Below are 17,564 nucleotides of genomic sequence, written 5' to 3'. Positions count from 1 at the left end.
ATGGGAATTCTAGAAGCAGGACCACTATGCTTTCTAAGTTGAAAAGGTCACGATTACAACAATAATCATGCCAACAGCAGCTGCAACAGCCATCATTTGTTGCACATTCTCTGTGTGCCAAGCATAGTTCAGGACTTCACCAATATTCTGTCTAAGCCTCACCACAACTCTGCAGGGCAAATTCTGCTGCCACTGCTTCTGGCCTCAGAGAAGTTCAGCTCTGTCTGGAGGGCCACAGAGCCTAAACAGCTGAAAAGCTAGGATCTGAGAGCACATCCATTTTCCACCAAAGCCCATTCTCTTCATTCTCTTCCCATTCCACCATGTTACCTCAAAGTCCTTCTATCCACATGACTAAAGATTTCACTTGATATGAGTGTCTACTTCTCCCCTCATCTTTGCATCCACAATAGTTTGTTTTCCTCCTCTCTCCAGGTTTATACAGGAACAGCCTTCTGCAAGCTTAAAGAGAAGGTTTTTCTTGATCTGGACGATTTCTCCAGGGACCACCAGATGCCTCATGTTCCTTGAATTTGCTAACATCTCAAACACATAGAAATATCCCTTCTTCTAGCTCTTTTCTTTTTTTTTTTTTGAGACAGAGTCTCGCTCTGTCGCCAGGCTGGAGAGCAGTGGCGCAATCTCGGCTCACTGCAACCTCCGCCTCCTGGGTTCAAGCAATTCTCCTGCCTCAGTCTCCTGAGTAGCTGGGACTACAGCTGCACGCCACCATGCCCAGCTAATTCTTGTTTTTTAGTAGAGACAGGGTTTCACCATGTTGGCCAGGATGGTCTCAATCTCTTGACCTCGTGATATGCCTGCCTCGGCCTCCCAAAGTGCTGAGATTACAGGCGGGAACCACCGCACCTGGCCACTAGCTCTTTTCATATGGACTCCACATCTACCTGCTTACTAAAAAAGCTCATCTGAAAGCCTCGAATGGTCTTCTTCCAAAATTCTATAGCTTTCCTCTTGCCTTGTTTTCCAGAAAGTCTTGTTCTGTCAACAAGTCTGGAGCACAGTGGCAGGATCACAGCTCACTGCAGCCTCAACATCCCAAGCTCAAAAGATCCTCCCACCTCAACCTCCGTAGTAGCTAGGACTACAGGCATGTACCACCATGACAGCCTTCTGTCTTTTATTAACTCTCTATGACATTCGGAATTGTTGCCCAGACTTTTAAAACTCTCAACAATGTGGATTCTGGAACCCTATATCAGGAGTCAGCAAATCTGGCCCATCTTCTGTTTCTGTATGGCCTGTGAGCTATGAGTAGTTTGCAAAAGATGAACATTTGCAATTGATTTGTTGAGAGGGAACACTAACTTTGAACCCCAATTAAGCAAAATGTTATAAAAAAGATTTACATTCTTCTTACCAATAGACTTGTATGTCAAAATTTATATTATTATATTTTGAATCTTATCAGTAAAAATTTGGTGAAAATTTGTTTTCTCTCATATTTTTCTATATAGTAGTCCTGGTTTTGCCTCTTGGTACAAAGCCCAAAATATGTCATGTCTGGTGCTTTGAAGAAAAAGTTTGCTGGCCCCTGCTGTAAACCCAGCAGATTTTTCTGCTCCTTCTTCCAATTGCTTCTTTGCACTTTCTTTCCCCAGCTTCCTTGGAAGCAGTTCCTGAATGTCTGTTCTCAACTCTCTGCTCATTTCTCCATATAATTTCCTGCAGAGACCTTAACCACTTCTGGGCAACTGACTTCCCCAATGGCTAGCCAGCGTCTGAGAGTTTGAAGTCAGAGGATGCTGCTGGAAGGTGCTGTGAGAGGCCCTCTAGGGGCACACTACCCTCATTCACAGAGAAACCAGGCCATAATCTTGCTTGCAAACAAAAAGCAAGCCCTTCCTAGCCACGCAGGGAGGCCCCAGATCCTTCTAGGCTTCCACAGCACCTTGTTCATATCTGTCACCTCCTTGCACTGCACTGAGTGCTTCCAGAGTGCAGAGATCACATCAAATTCAGATTTCTGTCCCCAGCCCCTCATGCTGCAGATGCACGCAACAGCATTTGCTGAATGAACGGGACATAAACCCTGAGTGACTGTTTTGAGTTGCCACACTCAGAAGCTCTGTGGCCTACCAAAGGGAACGTGCTTTCTTTATGCAGAACCTGCTAAAAAATCATTTCAGGAGGCTTTTCATTAGACTTCACAAGCTTAGGATGTGTCTGAGTTCTTTCGTTTCAGAATTTTTTTAGAAAAGCATTTTTTTGTCCAGTGATCCTTTACTAGCTGCTTACCTGCCCTTGCCCTTGCTTTACTCTGTGCTCAAAGAAAACAGCTTTCTCTGGGTTTTTATTGTCTGAACTTATTTTTTTCTCTTAAGAGAGAAGCACTCTTTCCTTTTTGTTTATCAATATAAGAGTAAGACCTAATTCAACTTTTTAAACAGTGCTTCCTTTCAATGCAATAATTGAGTTAATGTGTAGTTTTCAATGGAGCAGTTCCCTTGCACTGAAGGTTTTTATGGTCTCAAGGTAGAGTTCATTGTCCCATTGCTTTTGGAGTATGTTTTGTAGATATTTATGAAGTGGCAGTAGAGACTGTTTCATCCTTGAAGAAATTCTTTTGATCAGAGATCAGGAATTTTGAAATGATGAAAAACTGAAAAAGCAGCTTGGAGTTGTAAAATGGCCTATGTGCACAGTCATCTAGCTTCCCTTACCATTACTGGGGGGATATTGGCTTGGGCTGGTGAGGGGGGATTGAGAATCAGAGGAAAAACGATGCTCAGGAAAGTTATCTAACTTCATGGCTGAGACAGAGTTGGGATTCAAACTCTCTCTCTATAAGAGACATCGCTTCAGTGGGCTTTGGAGGGCACTGGGTCCAAACCCTTCATTTTAGCAGGAGCACAAGCCCAGATAGAGGCAAGAGCCCTCTTAGCTTACCCTATAAGCCAAGGGCAACTTCAGCAACAAGCCAACAGTTTTGACAACCCTACCCCACTGCTGTGAAGACTGAGCTGTCCCAAGCAGATATAACTCTAAATAAGGCCTAGGCACGGATGAGTTCCCTGAGCCTCCGATCAGCATTATAGTAGATGCTTTTCTATCTTAGGTCAGGGCATTTTAGTATTAATATAAACATTATCATGAAGCCTTGGATAATTGCCTGACCAAGTGCCTTCACATTTTCAGCACTATTATGCCTTTGGTTTTATTAAACAGCATTTACCATATATGAATGAATATTTCATTGGTCTTTCATTATTGAGTGAATCATTGATAAATCACTGCAGTGGAGTTAACTTTATCCTGCCTCCTGAAATGGCATGGTGCTTGCCATCTCATTAGCAGATATTTTTATGGCTATAATTTGGCTTAAAGATCAAATAGTGAGATAACTCTGAACCACATCTTTTTAATGGCTAGAATTTTGTATGCACAAGAATGACTGTAGTTTTACAATTGACCTTCACTCCTGAGTTGTCAATGCAAAATATTTGGGGTCTACTGAATCACTCATTGTCATGAAAAATCAATTTTCATAAAATACTTACTTTCCATTGCCTACCCATGGAGATGGTATCTGTGCGACTTTTGAAGCATTTTGCTAAAAGAGAGAGAGAAAGGGAAATAAGGACATCTATTTTGTGTTTTATTAATTCAGAAACAGATGGAAGTGTGATTTAGAGTACATTAATATTGATTGCAGCATTTCGGGATGCAGAGCTGGGATGTATGTGCACGTCAGCACACCACGACGCATACTCGATGAAAATAGCTGGTTAGGATAATTAGTGGGCTCCAATCAGGACCATGAAAGTCACTTGATGAAAGATCTTATATACTAAAAGGCCCAGTGAAATCAGACTCAGTTCTCCAAGAAGTGGTTTAATTATCGTCATCTGAAATTTATTCTGCAAAACAAGCTCTTCAGAGTAGAAGTAAGCTTTTCACCTTTAGCTCCAGTTGCAAACTTTTTCCCTGGGATGTAGAGTGAGCTGTAATTTCTAATAATCCAAGAATGTGTCAGAGCCAAGCAGCATTTTCATGTGTCTGTTTGTAAGTTTTCAGGAATCACCTTGATTTGCTATATTTACATGCAAACCCTCATGGTTAAAGAGCTTCCCTATTTAACAAAGTGACTGGTTTGTGTTGAAATCAAACGCTAAACATGCTTTTGTTCCTCTGATGGAACTGGGCTGCTTTAAAGGATGGGCCTCCTTTTATTTTCATGGCCACACACTTGTGGATCAGAGGGAAACCTGACATTCAGCATTACCACTAGAGGACAGGTATCAGGCTCATTGTAATGGCCTCCCCAATTTGAAGGTTAAGCAGCATAGATGGCCACAACTCCTGTGGCACTGTGCCTGACTCAGATGTGCTTTCAGCAGTTACAGCCCCAATGATGCTCATCTTCTGCCTCTTTGCTGCCAGCCCAGCCCCCTTTGTAAAAGCAGTGTCAGGGAAAGAGTCAGCATTTTCAGGAGTCCAGTGAGAATGAAATATTTCTCTGGAGCTTTGCAGACCCACACCTAAGATGCATTCTGCAGACTCCAGTTTTTAACTTCAACAAAGCTCAAAACACTCCTAGATAAATGAATTATTTAATTTTTGTTTGGAGTTTTGCAATACCCTGTAAACTATATAGGACAGGCCAAAGAGGGCAAATATTACAGCAGTGTCTCTAAAAGTGTGATCACAAGAACAGCAGCAGCCGCATCACCTGGAAACTTATTAGCAATACAAATTCTTGGGCCCTGCCTCAGACCTACAGAATCAGATACCCGGGGCCTGGTGCACAGCATTCTTGTTTCATAAGGCTTCTGGGGGATTCTGATGCCCACTGAAGTTCAAGAAAGCATTTTCTAAAGCAGAGGTTGAGAGTGTAGACATATGGAGGGAAGAGGGCCTGTTGCACATGACCCCCTTTTACCCACATGAATACTAGCTGTATGGGATTATGGCCACACCACATAATAGCTGGGGAACTTGCTCTTTTTCCCAACCGTGCCACAGTGTCTTCATAAAGCTATGCACTTCGACTCACTGCATGTTTCATGTAAGGCCATAATTTCGCTCGTTTCAAACAACTACTCTGGTGTAATTTAGCCATGAAGACTCATGCACTTGGCAAAAAAAGAAAAAAATAATGTCCTTTTCTTTTAGACCTGTGCAAGAGAAGAACATTGAGTCTCCCTAACTTTAAATCATGACTGGTGTTAGAGGGTACAGTGACCAGGCTTAGTATGAGGCTGCTACTTGCAATTTTTACCTGGACTCATTCTCAGATTTTAGCATTGCATTTTGTGGTTGCCTATCTTTTTTGTGCTTGCAAGTTAAAAGCCCCAGCTCCCTACAATATGGCCCTGTTTGTTTGTTTTGGTAACCAAAGCAATCAGTTCTTTTAAATTGCAAGTACTGCACTCCAAGACACCCCATGGCCAAAGGCCTTCTAGGGGTGTGGGTGTCCACACAGAGCCAGGGTGGCCACAGTGACTTCTCTCACTTCTGAGAGATTCCTAGGCTGACCTATCATTTAACAAAAGACTGGGCATACCTACAGCCACAAGCTGTGCCCACCTCACGGAGCAACACAAAAGGTGACATACTCCCCACTGCAACCAGAAGGCTGCCAAGGGCCATTTGGTAAGTCTGGAAAATAGTCAGGGGATTGCACTACTGTGCCTTCTCTCCCTGGAATTGAATCAGACACAAACTCCTTGCTGAGCCCTTAAGGAGGGGTAAGAGGGCCATGGCCAGCAGGGAGGAAAGAAGTTAAGCCTTTGGCAGCATTTGATGTTTGATAACATGCATGTCATGTCTTATTAGTGATTTTATCGTCCTGTACCTATAAATTATATAAAATAAGGATTACCTTAAAATATTCCATCAGTGATCTGGAGTACTTCATAGCATGGTCCTTCTTCAGCTTAAACATCCTCAAATAGAGGAGTGATAAACATCGGTAGCTGTGGTGATGAGGAAAGTCTTCTGTTAATGCCAGTGCTTAATGAAATTTATAAACTGTTAAGAAGAATGCTGATTCACAATTTGCAGTTACTCTCCTATGGTTAGATTGAGAAACATAAGTAAATAAATTCTAAAAAGAGAAGGGGCAAGCATGCAAATCCCATTTTGATAAGGGTATAAATTAGGAGAGTAAATGTTTAGTCAGCGACTGAAGAAATCTATTAGTTATCCTTTAATAGTTTCATGAAAAACAAGAGCAATGATCTGGGGTAAGCAGTTTAAGTTGATGTAGAGTTTTCAAATCCTTCCATGACATTTCTATGCTTTCCTTGTGGCCTCCACAGGACTTACCATAGTACTGCTAGCTTTTTGTCCCCATCCGAAGCCAAGGGACTTGCAAAGTTCTTCAGCCTCATCGCATACCTTTGAAGAGAAAGGAAAAGCTGAAGTGGAATCTGTATTATGCCTCAGAAATGCCCGAAGTCATTGGTATTCTGATTGCCTGAATGAGTTATTCCCATATTTGCTCTGGGCAACAAGACTGACTGGTGCATGCGGGCAAAAGCATGCTTTCCCAAAACATACACAAAATGGGGATCAAAGCATCATAAGAGGACTCATGTGAAATACAGAGTTGATCTCTGGAGAAGGCAATGTAATCATGAGCCTTAGGGCAATGCTGTGCAATTACTGTGAGTTTGTGTGTGTGTGTATCTAAATGCTGATAAAATACTGTTTCTAGGAAAACTGTAGCTAAACAACATTATTGGTTTTCAATGAGAGGTGGACAAGAATGTCAGTTTCAGTTCAGTTTATGACAGATTAGGTAAATAATACACAACTATGTCTGACACGAGCACAGCAAGACCTCAATAACACAGTTAAAAGGTCTTTTCTAATGGCTCAGGTTTTGAATATATTCTTATTGAAAGTGGTTTAGTTTTTTTAGAAGAAAGGTTGATTTCACAGCATTTTAAGGTCTAAGCACCCTTAAATTATGATGCCTGTATATTTTGTCTTTCTATTCTCCTTAATTGTTACTGTTCTGCACTGGGGTGATAAAAGGTTGAGTAGTTCCCACTTTTATTTTTTCTTCTAGCCAAGTACATTCCATTCAGGGCATTTAGACTCTTGAAAATCAATTCATTGCATAAAATCATTGTCTGAGCTTTAATGCAATTTCACAGGTACTTGTGGTAGAATAAGTAATGGAGTTCAGCGTGCCAGAAGGAAGTTGAAATTTCTCATTTGTAAGAAGGCAATGGAAAGCCTGCAGAGCCCCTGAGCTGGCATGCTTGACTCCTCAGTTACAGCAGCCTTCCCTAGCAGAACACTGGGGAGCCTATGCTCACCCTCTGAGACTCGGCCTCCTCAGCATTGTAGCCACCTTGCTCTCCTGGTTATTGCTCCAGTTCTGTTGAGTGAACTTTTTCCAGGAAAGGCACCTGTACATTGAATGTGGGTCCTTTCTTTTGTTGCAATATGAAGCAAAGGGATTTTTATTATGGAATAAATCTAACTTTCTTTGACAGGTGGATCACTGAAATGTCAAGTCATTGTGATGCCCCACTTGTTTTCACAAATACATTTCTATTGCAGATTCCCAGAGCTCAGAGGAACTATAATTACTTGAATGAAGAAAATGGGGCTCTCTCTGTAGCCAGCATACTGTTGGGGAGAGAGTAATAAAAGTCTCTTCAACATAATATTGCACTACTAAAAACTATGTTTATATTACAGTCACCCTCTAATTGCAACCACATTTGAAGTGGCTTGATAGTGGAGTTTCAATTGCTTAAATGGACCAGAAGACCCAGTTGCTTTAACTCATTTTAGTCCCAACTGAAATTCCTCTCATTAAAAAATATTATACACACATGTAATTTACAGAAAGTATAAAAAATTTAAAAATTGAGAAGACATAAATGAGTACATGCAAAAAATGGTGAAGTTGGAAACAAAACAAAATAAAACTGATGAAATCTGCATGATGTCTGTGGAGTATATCAATGTCAGCATTCAGGCTGTGATACTGTACTATAGTTAAGCAAGATGTTCCCATTGGGGGACACTGGGTGAAGGGCACACAGGAACTCTCTGTATTAGTTCTTACAACTGCATGTGCATCTACAGTTACCTGAAAATAAAGTCTAAAAACATTAACTTTAAAGTGAATGTCCATAAATTCTCCATTGACTTTCAGGTTTCATTGAAATAAACTTCTATGACAGTAAAATATCATATAATAAAACATAAATCACGCTTCTTCCCTAAATAACTTATTTTGTGAATAATTAAGGAAAAATTACTTAATGATTCACATTGCACTTTTACCATAAAATAAAATGTGTATTTTACTTTTATGTTTTTAAGACAGCATGTGTTTTCTTAAAAGAAAATAAGAAAGAAGAATATGTAGAAAGGGAAAACACTCATAATCTCACTCACCTATTACAGGTGGGATCTAATTTCCTTTCCAGTTTGATTGAGATGCATAAACAAACTTTTCATGATCATAATTGTAATGTGCAGGTTATTCTGCAGCTTGATTTTATTTAACATCATATTATAAATACGTTTTGTGCGGCTGCATAGTCTCTGTCATTGTTGTATTTCAATGGCTGCAAAGTATTCTGTTGAGTGTCCTACTATGTAATTACTTTTCTTTTATTACTGGTGTGCTTCCAATTGCGTGCTATTATATATAATGTCAAATTGAGCATCATACTGATTACTTGTTCTAGTCTTTACAGTTGTTTTCATCAGGAGAGAAAACTCAGATTTCTACAAGTTAAGGTACTGGATCAAAAGATATGAATACCCACTTGTATGGCTTTTCCTACACAATGCCAAATTGCCCTCAATTTACAATAATCAATTTCTATTCCCATCAGCTGCATAGGAGAGGTCTCGTTCACTGTGAGGCTTTTTTTTTTTTTGCTGTAGTTCTTTTTTTTTTTTTTGAGATGGAGTTTTGCTCTTGTTACCCAGGCTGGAGTGCAATGACGCAATTTCAGCTCACCACAACCTCCGCCTCCTGGGTTCAAGCAATTCTCCTGCCTCAGCCTCCTGAGTAGCTGGGACTACAGACGTGTGCCACACGCCCAGCTAATTTTTGTATTTTTAGTAGAGACGGGGTTTCACCATGTTAACCAGGATGGTCTCGATCTCTTGACCTCGTGATCCACCCACCTCGGCCTCCCGAAGTGCTGGGATTATAGGCGTGAGCCACCGCACCCAGCTTTTGCTGTAGTTCTTAATGCTAGGTATTAATGTTGTTACATTTTCTTGTTAATTTAAAAAGTGCCTTTTTAAATCTGCATTTTTGAATGAATGTAGAGCATAAATTATCCCTGTGTTTGTTCACTAATGTTTCCCCTCAATTTTGAATCCTTACAATTTTTGCCAATATGTTCATCTTGTGTATCTTTGAAAATCACAGGTAGTTTTGACTAGATACTAAGCATCAATTCCTTCTTGAAAGCTACAGAATGGTAGTGGTGCCTTCCACAGTATATAAAGTAAATCAAGGAGAAACACTTGACACTTTTTTTGGTGCCCACATTTCAGAGCAGTGCAAAGAGAAAGCTGGCTGATTGACTCAGCAGGCAAGGCTAAAGCTGCCCCTATAATCACCCTACTTTTGTGGCTCTAAGTAAACTTCTGATTCTATGTGAGGAGAGTTGCTGTTTTTTTCTTAATAAAAAAAATAGTTCTTTTCTTTTTATCTTTTGGAATGTGTCACTGGGAAAATATGCACACTAAATCTGTCCAACATTTTTCTGAAGATTTAGGTACAAATATCTTCAGATTTGTAATGGTTAATGCAAATACAAGCAAGGTAGTATAAACCAGTCCTGGCATTATTGATTAATCAAGCCAGATGGGACTGGACATAAGGACTTTTTAGGTAAAAACTGCTTACTGAATCAACCAAAAGTGATTATTTGGTTCATCTAGTGAACGATGGTGCCTAGCCACCATTCAGGGGTGGATTAAATTATTGTACAAATATCTACAAATTACTGGATAACATCAGAATGGATCATTTCTTCTTCTACCTCTTCTTCTATGGATTTTTTGATAACCCAGAAATTCTACACCACCAAGATCAACAGCCAGAAAATTTCATTTAAAATGTAAATGAAACCAATAATGTGTGCAGTTAATATCCCCTCTCCTATTCTCATTGTCTCATCTGTACCACCAGCCCCTACTACCACCTCATCTATTTTCCTAATTCCAGATGCATGGAAAGTCTACTCCACACCTGCGGCCTTAAACGCCTACTTTGAGTTGGAACAGTACCCCCTCCCTTTTTAATAACAAGATAAAAATTCTTAGACAACATGGTTTGTAATAGAAATCCTGAGAACACCATTTTTTTGAATTATAAAACTGCACCTTTGAAAAGACAAGTCGATACTAAATGGTAAAATGATTATACTTACTTCTACCCACTACATTTCCATTTTAATGTTACAAATGCTGCGAATTATAATACTCACATTATAACTTCTGAAGGGGATAATTTATAAAATCAGTGTCCATCAATTATAAATTTTTCATGATATTAATAAAATGGCAAGAACTGATTATGATGACTTCTAAGAAGATGCCTTGGACAAATTATTAATAAATGGAAATGATATATATTTTAAAACACAGTTTCTAATTCTAGCTGAAATCAGTGTAGGAAGGCAATTGCAGAAAGGCCACTCACCTTAGGAGCTCCACAGTCTCAGAGTACATGGTGTATGGCGACTTTGCTTCCAGAGGGTCGCGTTCCATGGCATTGCCACATTCAGTGAAGGAGAGGGCGGCATCGGCGTAATTCACGGCTTTGCCAAATTTCTCGAACTGAAACAGGAAGATGACTTGTCAAGATGATACTCTGTTTTCTCCTTCATATAAAAGAGTGCTTTGCAACTAGGGGGTAGTTTTGCCCCCTTCCCACAGGGAACATTTGGAATGTCTGGAGACACTTTTAGTTGTCATCCCTGGGGAGAAGGGGCATCTGGTGAACAGGGGCCAGAAATGCTTCGAAACTTCCTGCTATGCCCCAAACAGCTCCCACAATGGGGAATGAGCTGTACCAAAATGTCAGCAGTACCCAGGCTAAGAAACACAGATCAAGAAGACAATGTATGAATTGGTATTAACAATGAAGTTCCTGGCTAATGGTTTTATCTTCACGACACCAAGGCTAGTTGAGAGGAGAAAAACGCAGGCAGGGTATCATATGTGGTTTGAGGCATTGTTGTTGCTGTTATCATTATCTTTTTGGTGGACCTGAATCAAAATCATTGCCTCAAGTAGCTTCTATTCACTAAATTTACTAACTGTCTGGTCATTGTAGTGTCCTATAGACAGTATTTGCAACTGAGGGCTGCTTTTTATAAGCTTCATGGACAATGAACACATATATTTTTGCTTTAGAACTCTTTGTGAGCACATCAACCTCACCCTCAGGAGAAGATTAACAAATTGATGATATTGTCATGAAAAGTGGGAAGCTGTAGTATGACTGTTGACAATAATCATGTCACTTTCACTGTAAATGATGGCTTGAAATAGTGTGTCAAAAAGCCAAACAATATAGTACCACTAAATATTTTAGTTTAGTAAAATTTTCTTGCAAAGGTTTTAGCCCTGATAATGGTCATGATTAAACTGACTTAGCCATACTGATTTCGTTTTATGTGTAATGAATATTATATATGACACTTTTATAGTGAGTATTTTATAACAGGATTTCACATTTTCAATTTTTGATAGCAGGATGTAAGAATTCCACTAATATGGCATTTTATGTAAAAGAACAAATGTAATGCAGATTTAGCTATTTTAATTTTCTTGTATACCTTTTATCAAAATATTTTCATTCTCTAAATGGCAGGGTAGATGTCTCTAGCAAAGGATTAAGCACAACTATCAAATGATTAGTTATAGGTCCTGCAGAATCTCTTATTGTAAATGACTTTTTACAATAAATGTTCTTTAGCTTTTGCGAACTGCAGGAATTCTGTGGGTTTCTTTCTGTAAGCTACTGTGGAGAAATACTGGTTTCAATCAAATTCAAACTGACTTCATGAAGCCCTGTGTACATACATGCAAACTAGGTCCTTTCTCTTTTGCCTTGCAAGATAATTTCCTTAGGTCATCTGGCTCTACTGGCTTTCCCATTTGGAAATTAATCTCAGATCCTGATTTCTGAAAGTGGCTTTTCATTCATTAGCCTATAGCTGGAAAGATCTGGAAAGATCACCTAGCCTAAACTCCTTTTTCCCTAGGAGTAGCTGATGTCTAGACAAAAAATTACATGGCCGTAGTGCCAATTAATAGCCAAGTTATGCCCGATCCCTGGGCTTATTTCCCCGTCCATAAAATGAGTGGCTTAAACTATAAGAGTGCTTCCCGGGTTAATATAGGCATAAGCCTAGCAAAAATATAATTCCTCTAAGTGTTTCGCAACCTTTTTTTCAATACCACCCACCCCCAATAAGGACATTTTAAGATACAGTCAGCCCTCTGTATCCAGGCTTCTGCATCCATGGATGTAACCAACCTTAAATCAAAAATATTCAGAAAAAAATGAATGGTTGCATCTGCACTGAACATACACAGACTTTTTCTTATCATTATTCCCTAAACAATACAGTATAACAACTCTTAACATAGCATTACATTCTACTAGATCCTATAAGTAACCTAGAGATGATTTAATGCATATTAGAGGATGTGAACAGGTTATATGCAAATGGCCATTTTTTATCAGAGACTTGAGCATCTGAGAAGTTTGGTATCTGAGGGGGTCCTGGAACCAATCCTCTATGGATACAGAGGGATCACTGTATTTTTTCATGTACCCCCAATGAAATTTTAATACAAAAAATATACTTATCCTCTCTTTATGCCCTGTGGCCCTTTGGAGGGTCACACCCCATTGCAATACCTAAGACCTTTTTATCCCCTCTCTGAAACCAATTTTTGCCCCCATATGGGCAGTATCTCCTGAACTGGGAATTCATCCTCTAAATGGATTAGGCCAAATGTGATCACTTGGAAGACATACATATAAACACAACTTTGGAATGTAGAGTGATGTTAGTTCATAATCATATGTACATATGTTTGTGGCACCGAGCATTCTCAGTTCTTCAAGCATCTCATCTACATGGTCTCCTATGTACGCCCCAGTCTTCATCAGCTCATGTAACAGCTTGTCAAAGGAACATGTGTGTACTCTCTAACCCCAGTTTTGACAGAGGGAAAACCCTAGGAGCACTGGAGTGCTCTGTAGTGCCGTAGAGTTGAAGGCATTTAGAGAACACCTTTGGTCTCTGAGGCAGCAGCACTGGCATCCAATACCTTTCAAATCTCTCATCGCCCATACAATGGTCACAGGCACAGTTGTCCTGGCATCTCCAGTGGAGCTAGCACCCAGCCTGCCTTGTCACTTTTGTTTGCAGGAGTAGGGGAAAATTGTTTCTAAGGAACAATTTACACCACAGAAAGGTTAGCTGCAGACGCTAAGCAATTTGTGCCCCAGGGGGGAAATGACAGAAAGCAGAGAAAAGACAGATGTAAGAACCATGGACATTGATGTTGGCCACACAGTAGTCATGGTATTTCATCACAGCATTCCAAAAATTAAACACCACCGGGACAACTAAGTCCTAGCTGGACACAATGCAATGTTTGAGGATGCTATTGTTTTAACTCAATGGGGTTTAGTTAAAGTGAGAAGCCTGAATTTAGGCACTCCCTAGGACAGTGATTCTCAAATAGCTGCACTTGGGAATCTCCTGGGGAGCTTTAATACTCATTCCTGGGTCCCAGTCCCAGAAATTCTGATTTCATTGGTCTGGAGTATGGGCCAGAGTTATTCTAGAGCTTCCCAATGTGATATGTGGTTGAGACCCACTGTTAGGATCCTCAACCAAATCAAACAACTCAAAATGTTGAGCATATCACTGATCTAGGTGGCCAAAACCCTTGGAGACAGCTGGACAAAGTATCTTGAGAAATCCAGATGACAGCATTTCTTTTCTCTGCTTGGGGTCCCAGCCTAACTGTGGGGCTCACTCTGAAAACATGTCATCAAATGCAGCAAGGAGCTGACTTTTTCCTCAGGTCTAGTTTTCGCAAAGCCAATTTTTGAGGACATTTAGATAGCTCTCAACAACACTCCCATTCCCACATGAGTCCTGGTTTACTGGACCCAAAGAGAGCATACTTTCCAGGGGAAGTTTTATAAGTCATTTCAATTTCACTTGAAAGATATGACAATGGTATATGCTATTTAGCCTCTGAAGTTGGGGTAAGGGGAAGAACAGTGGAAAAACGAATGACACGCTAACACAGCCCTGAGAACTTTGGGAATTACAGAGCTAAGTAATTCACCAGTTCCAACCTCCCTATGCCAGGGCAGCAATGTGTTGCCAGGCAGGTGTGGGCTGTGCTACTGAAAATCTGTTGGAAAAGTGCTTTCTTTGTTTTCTTTTGAAACATAAATCCTTAATGGAAACAGAGCGATGAGAAAAAGGAAACCTACCAGTGCATCAGCTTTGTGCTTCAGCTTCTTAGCCTCTTGCATGTAATAATCAGCATTGTGAACCCTAAATAAACAAAACAAGGTCTTTCAGAAACCAGTGTTTCATCTTTTCATTAAAAGACTGAATCATCAAACCTTTTCTGCTATAAATTTATTCCCATATAATGCCTTGAAAAAGGCAGACTAATGCTGCCATTCGTATCATAACCAACCTTGAATTAATACCGTAAATGAAATCTGAAGTACATAATGTCACATTAGGATAAATAACCACGTCCTCCAACCCCAACCATTACAGTTGTCCAAATAGATCAACCCCTGGCTTTAAATCCGTGTGTTGGTTATATGTGAGGCCATGGATAGGAAAGGATAAAACAACCTGCATTTGCACCTGCTTTGGAACAGTAACAATGCTGCATGATTAAAATGGGCCCAAAACATTTCTTGGTGGGGACAGTGCATGCAGCGGGGAGAGGGGGTATACTTTTAAGGGTATAGGAGCTGATGCTGAGGTCTTATTTAGGGTGACATATACACAGCACTAGAAAAGCCATGCTGCCCCCACCCCCATTCACTACTCCAAACTGTCCATGATAATCAGGAACAACGTACGAGTCATCAAAAGTGAGCTTGGGTCTCCGGACATTAGTGCTGCTGCTGGAAAGAAGGGGCAGAGCCGCCCAGGACGTCATCTCCAGGTGACTGCTATCCATGAGGCCAGTAGTGATGGTAGAGGTGACGGTGGAAATGGTAGTGGTAGTAGTTGTGGTGGTGGCCGTGGCGGTGGCAGTAGCTGTGACAGTGGTGGTGACAATGGCAGTAGTAGTGACAGTGGCAGTGGCAATAGCAGTGTTGGTGACAGTGACAGTGGCAGAGGCTGCCTTTTTCGGAGTTTCTCCCTCCTGAGAAAAAGGAGGACAGTTTCCATTAGTTCCAACTTTTCGAAACATCTTTTCATAAATGCTTTGAATGTCAAGCACGTTAAGAAAAAAGGCAAAAAAAAAAAAGGAAAAGAAAATAATTCACACAGCTTGAGGATAAATAGGTGACCCTGGATATTTTATGAACACCATAAATCAACAGCTTTTGTTCTATGATGATACCAAACACCAATCTAATCAGATGCTGCAATTACATAGTTCCACCATTAAGACAGCCATGGCAAAGGGCTAAATCCAATGGTAAATATGAGGGGGAAGGGAAGGAAGAATACAGAGGAGAGAGGAGGAGGGAGGGAGAAAGGAAGAGATGCATGAACAAAGGGAGGGAGAGAGACACAGAGATATTAAATAAAGCCCTTGACCCTGATGTGGGTATTTGTGATAAGGGAACCAGCCCAGAAGCTTTCTTCAGAGTAAGTAACATTCTCAGGTCACTGCAAAATATCAGATACAGCCCAGAAAATACCAGGAAATGGTACTCTACTTAATCCCTGCCCTGACTGAACTGAGGTTGAAGCAGCCCTTTTATTCACGTGAGGCACTTGATTGGCTTCTGGCTAAGTGAATGCCATGTGAGTGTGTCTCCATTTTGTTTTGAAACCTTAAGATGGTGAAGCCTCATTTCTGCTAGGTCCAAAATAAAATGAGTAAGAGACTTACAAGGGATTTGCTTTGAACTGTCATTGCTATAGAGAGGATGGAGAAAGGAGGTGGTAAGATTATGTGACAGTGTGGTATCACGAGATCACCTGCTGTGTTCAAGTGGCCAACTCTGCCCTCCCACCCCTGGTAATGGTGGGACTCTCCTGACTGTTCTCTCTCTGACCATGCTTCCTAGGGTGCCTCTTCTTCCTTCTGCTCTTCTGAGTTGGTATCTCCCTAAGGTTGGTATTCCCCAAGTTCACTTCTCAGTTCTCTTCTTTCTTGATATGATCTGTGAATCTTGTATGTTGTTGGCATGGATTCAACAATAAGTAGGTAACACCCAAATGGAAACCTCAATTTTACCCAATCTCCAAAGCTCCAGCCTACAGTGACTGTCTTAGGACAATTCCACCAACGTGGCCGTTAGCACCTCAAATTTTTCACAAACCAAATCAATAATCAAACCAATTACCTCTTCCTGTTGATGGCAGGATGGTATTCCCTAGTCATCAAAGCAGAATTTCTCCATATTGATAAAAAATTTCCAAACTGGGCCAGGTGCAGTGGCTCACGCCTGTAATCTCAGCACTTTGGGAGGCCGAGGCGGGTGGATCACTAGGTCAAGAAATCGAGACCATCCTGGCCAACATGGTAAAAACTTGTCCCTACTAAAAATACAAAAATTAGCTGGGCGTGGTGGCGCATGCCTGTAGTCCCAGCTACTCGGGAGGCTGAGGCAGGAGAATTGCTTGAACCCGGGAGGTAGAGGTTGCAGTGAGCCGACACTGCACCACTGCACTCCAGCCTGGCGCCTGGTGACAGAGCGAGACTGTCTCAAAAAAAAAAAAAAAAAAAAATCCAAACTGAGTTTGGCACAGTTACCCAGGGAACTGCAGTATTATCCGGGCTAGTGGGCACTGAAACCTGCAAAATAGGGACTCCCCACCCTTCTTTCCATCTGAGCTGTTCTGCTTTAATCGGCTTTATATATTGAAATTGTATAAATTACTTCATTTTGAAACATGATAATGCTCCTAAAACTCTTTTCGAAAACTACTGCGCTATTTAATTTGTCATTTTTCTTCCTCAACATTACCAGTTAATTACAGTTAATTACTCCTTTTAAATGTATCTCCCCAACATCTCTCGAATTTGTCCCTTTCTTCCTCAAAGCCTCAAAATGCAGGCCCTCATGGCTTCTCACTGAGACTACCAAAGAGTCTCCTGGCTGGACTCCCAACCCTTGAGCTCGCTTCTCCCTCTGGCCTCAGTCTGCTGTCTGTTAGCTTGAACTTTCTGAACAAAGTTCCTAGCATCTGTCTGTCCCGCACTCAAATGCAAACTCAAGGCTGAGGCTCCTTTGCTGGCATTCAAAGCTCTACCTGATTTGGCTGTAGCTTTCTGCCCAATTGCAACTGTTCCCTTCTGTGAACCTTAATTTCAACTGAATTTAACATGCCCCTGCTTTTTTCACTTTCCTGATT

The 17,564-nt window shown here is 40.8% G+C and overlaps 1 protein-coding gene across 8 annotated transcripts in view; it reads right to left on the bottom strand.

Moving 5' to 3' along the window:
• AFF2 (ALF transcription elongation factor 2) overlaps positions 1–17,564 on the bottom strand; it is a 486,005-nt gene that overhangs the window by 11,567 nt on the left and 456,874 nt on the right. For all 8 annotated transcript variants that reach the window (XM_035288892.3, XM_035288895.3, XM_035288897.3 and 5 more), the window contains 6 exons: positions 15,107–15,396; positions 14,495–14,558; positions 10,661–10,797; positions 6,289–6,360; positions 5,843–5,936; positions 3,519–3,571 (listed from right to left, as the gene is read on the bottom strand). In XM_035288892.3, coding sequence (XP_035144783.1) covers positions 3,519–3,571; positions 5,843–5,936; positions 6,289–6,360; positions 10,661–10,797; positions 14,495–14,558; positions 15,107–15,396 — 710 coding nt within the window. The remainder of the gene's footprint in view (positions 1–3,518; positions 3,572–5,842; positions 5,937–6,288; positions 6,361–10,660; positions 10,798–14,494; positions 14,559–15,106; positions 15,397–17,564) is intronic.

Source organism: Callithrix jacchus, chromosome X, assembly GCF_049354715.1.
Source record: "Callithrix jacchus isolate 240 chromosome X, calJac240_pri, whole genome shotgun sequence".
NCBI classification, from domain to species: domain Eukaryota; kingdom Metazoa; phylum Chordata; class Mammalia; order Primates; family Cebidae; genus Callithrix; species Callithrix jacchus.
Note: the sequence above shows the minus strand (reverse complement) of the source record. Positions and strands in the feature narration are given on the sequence as shown.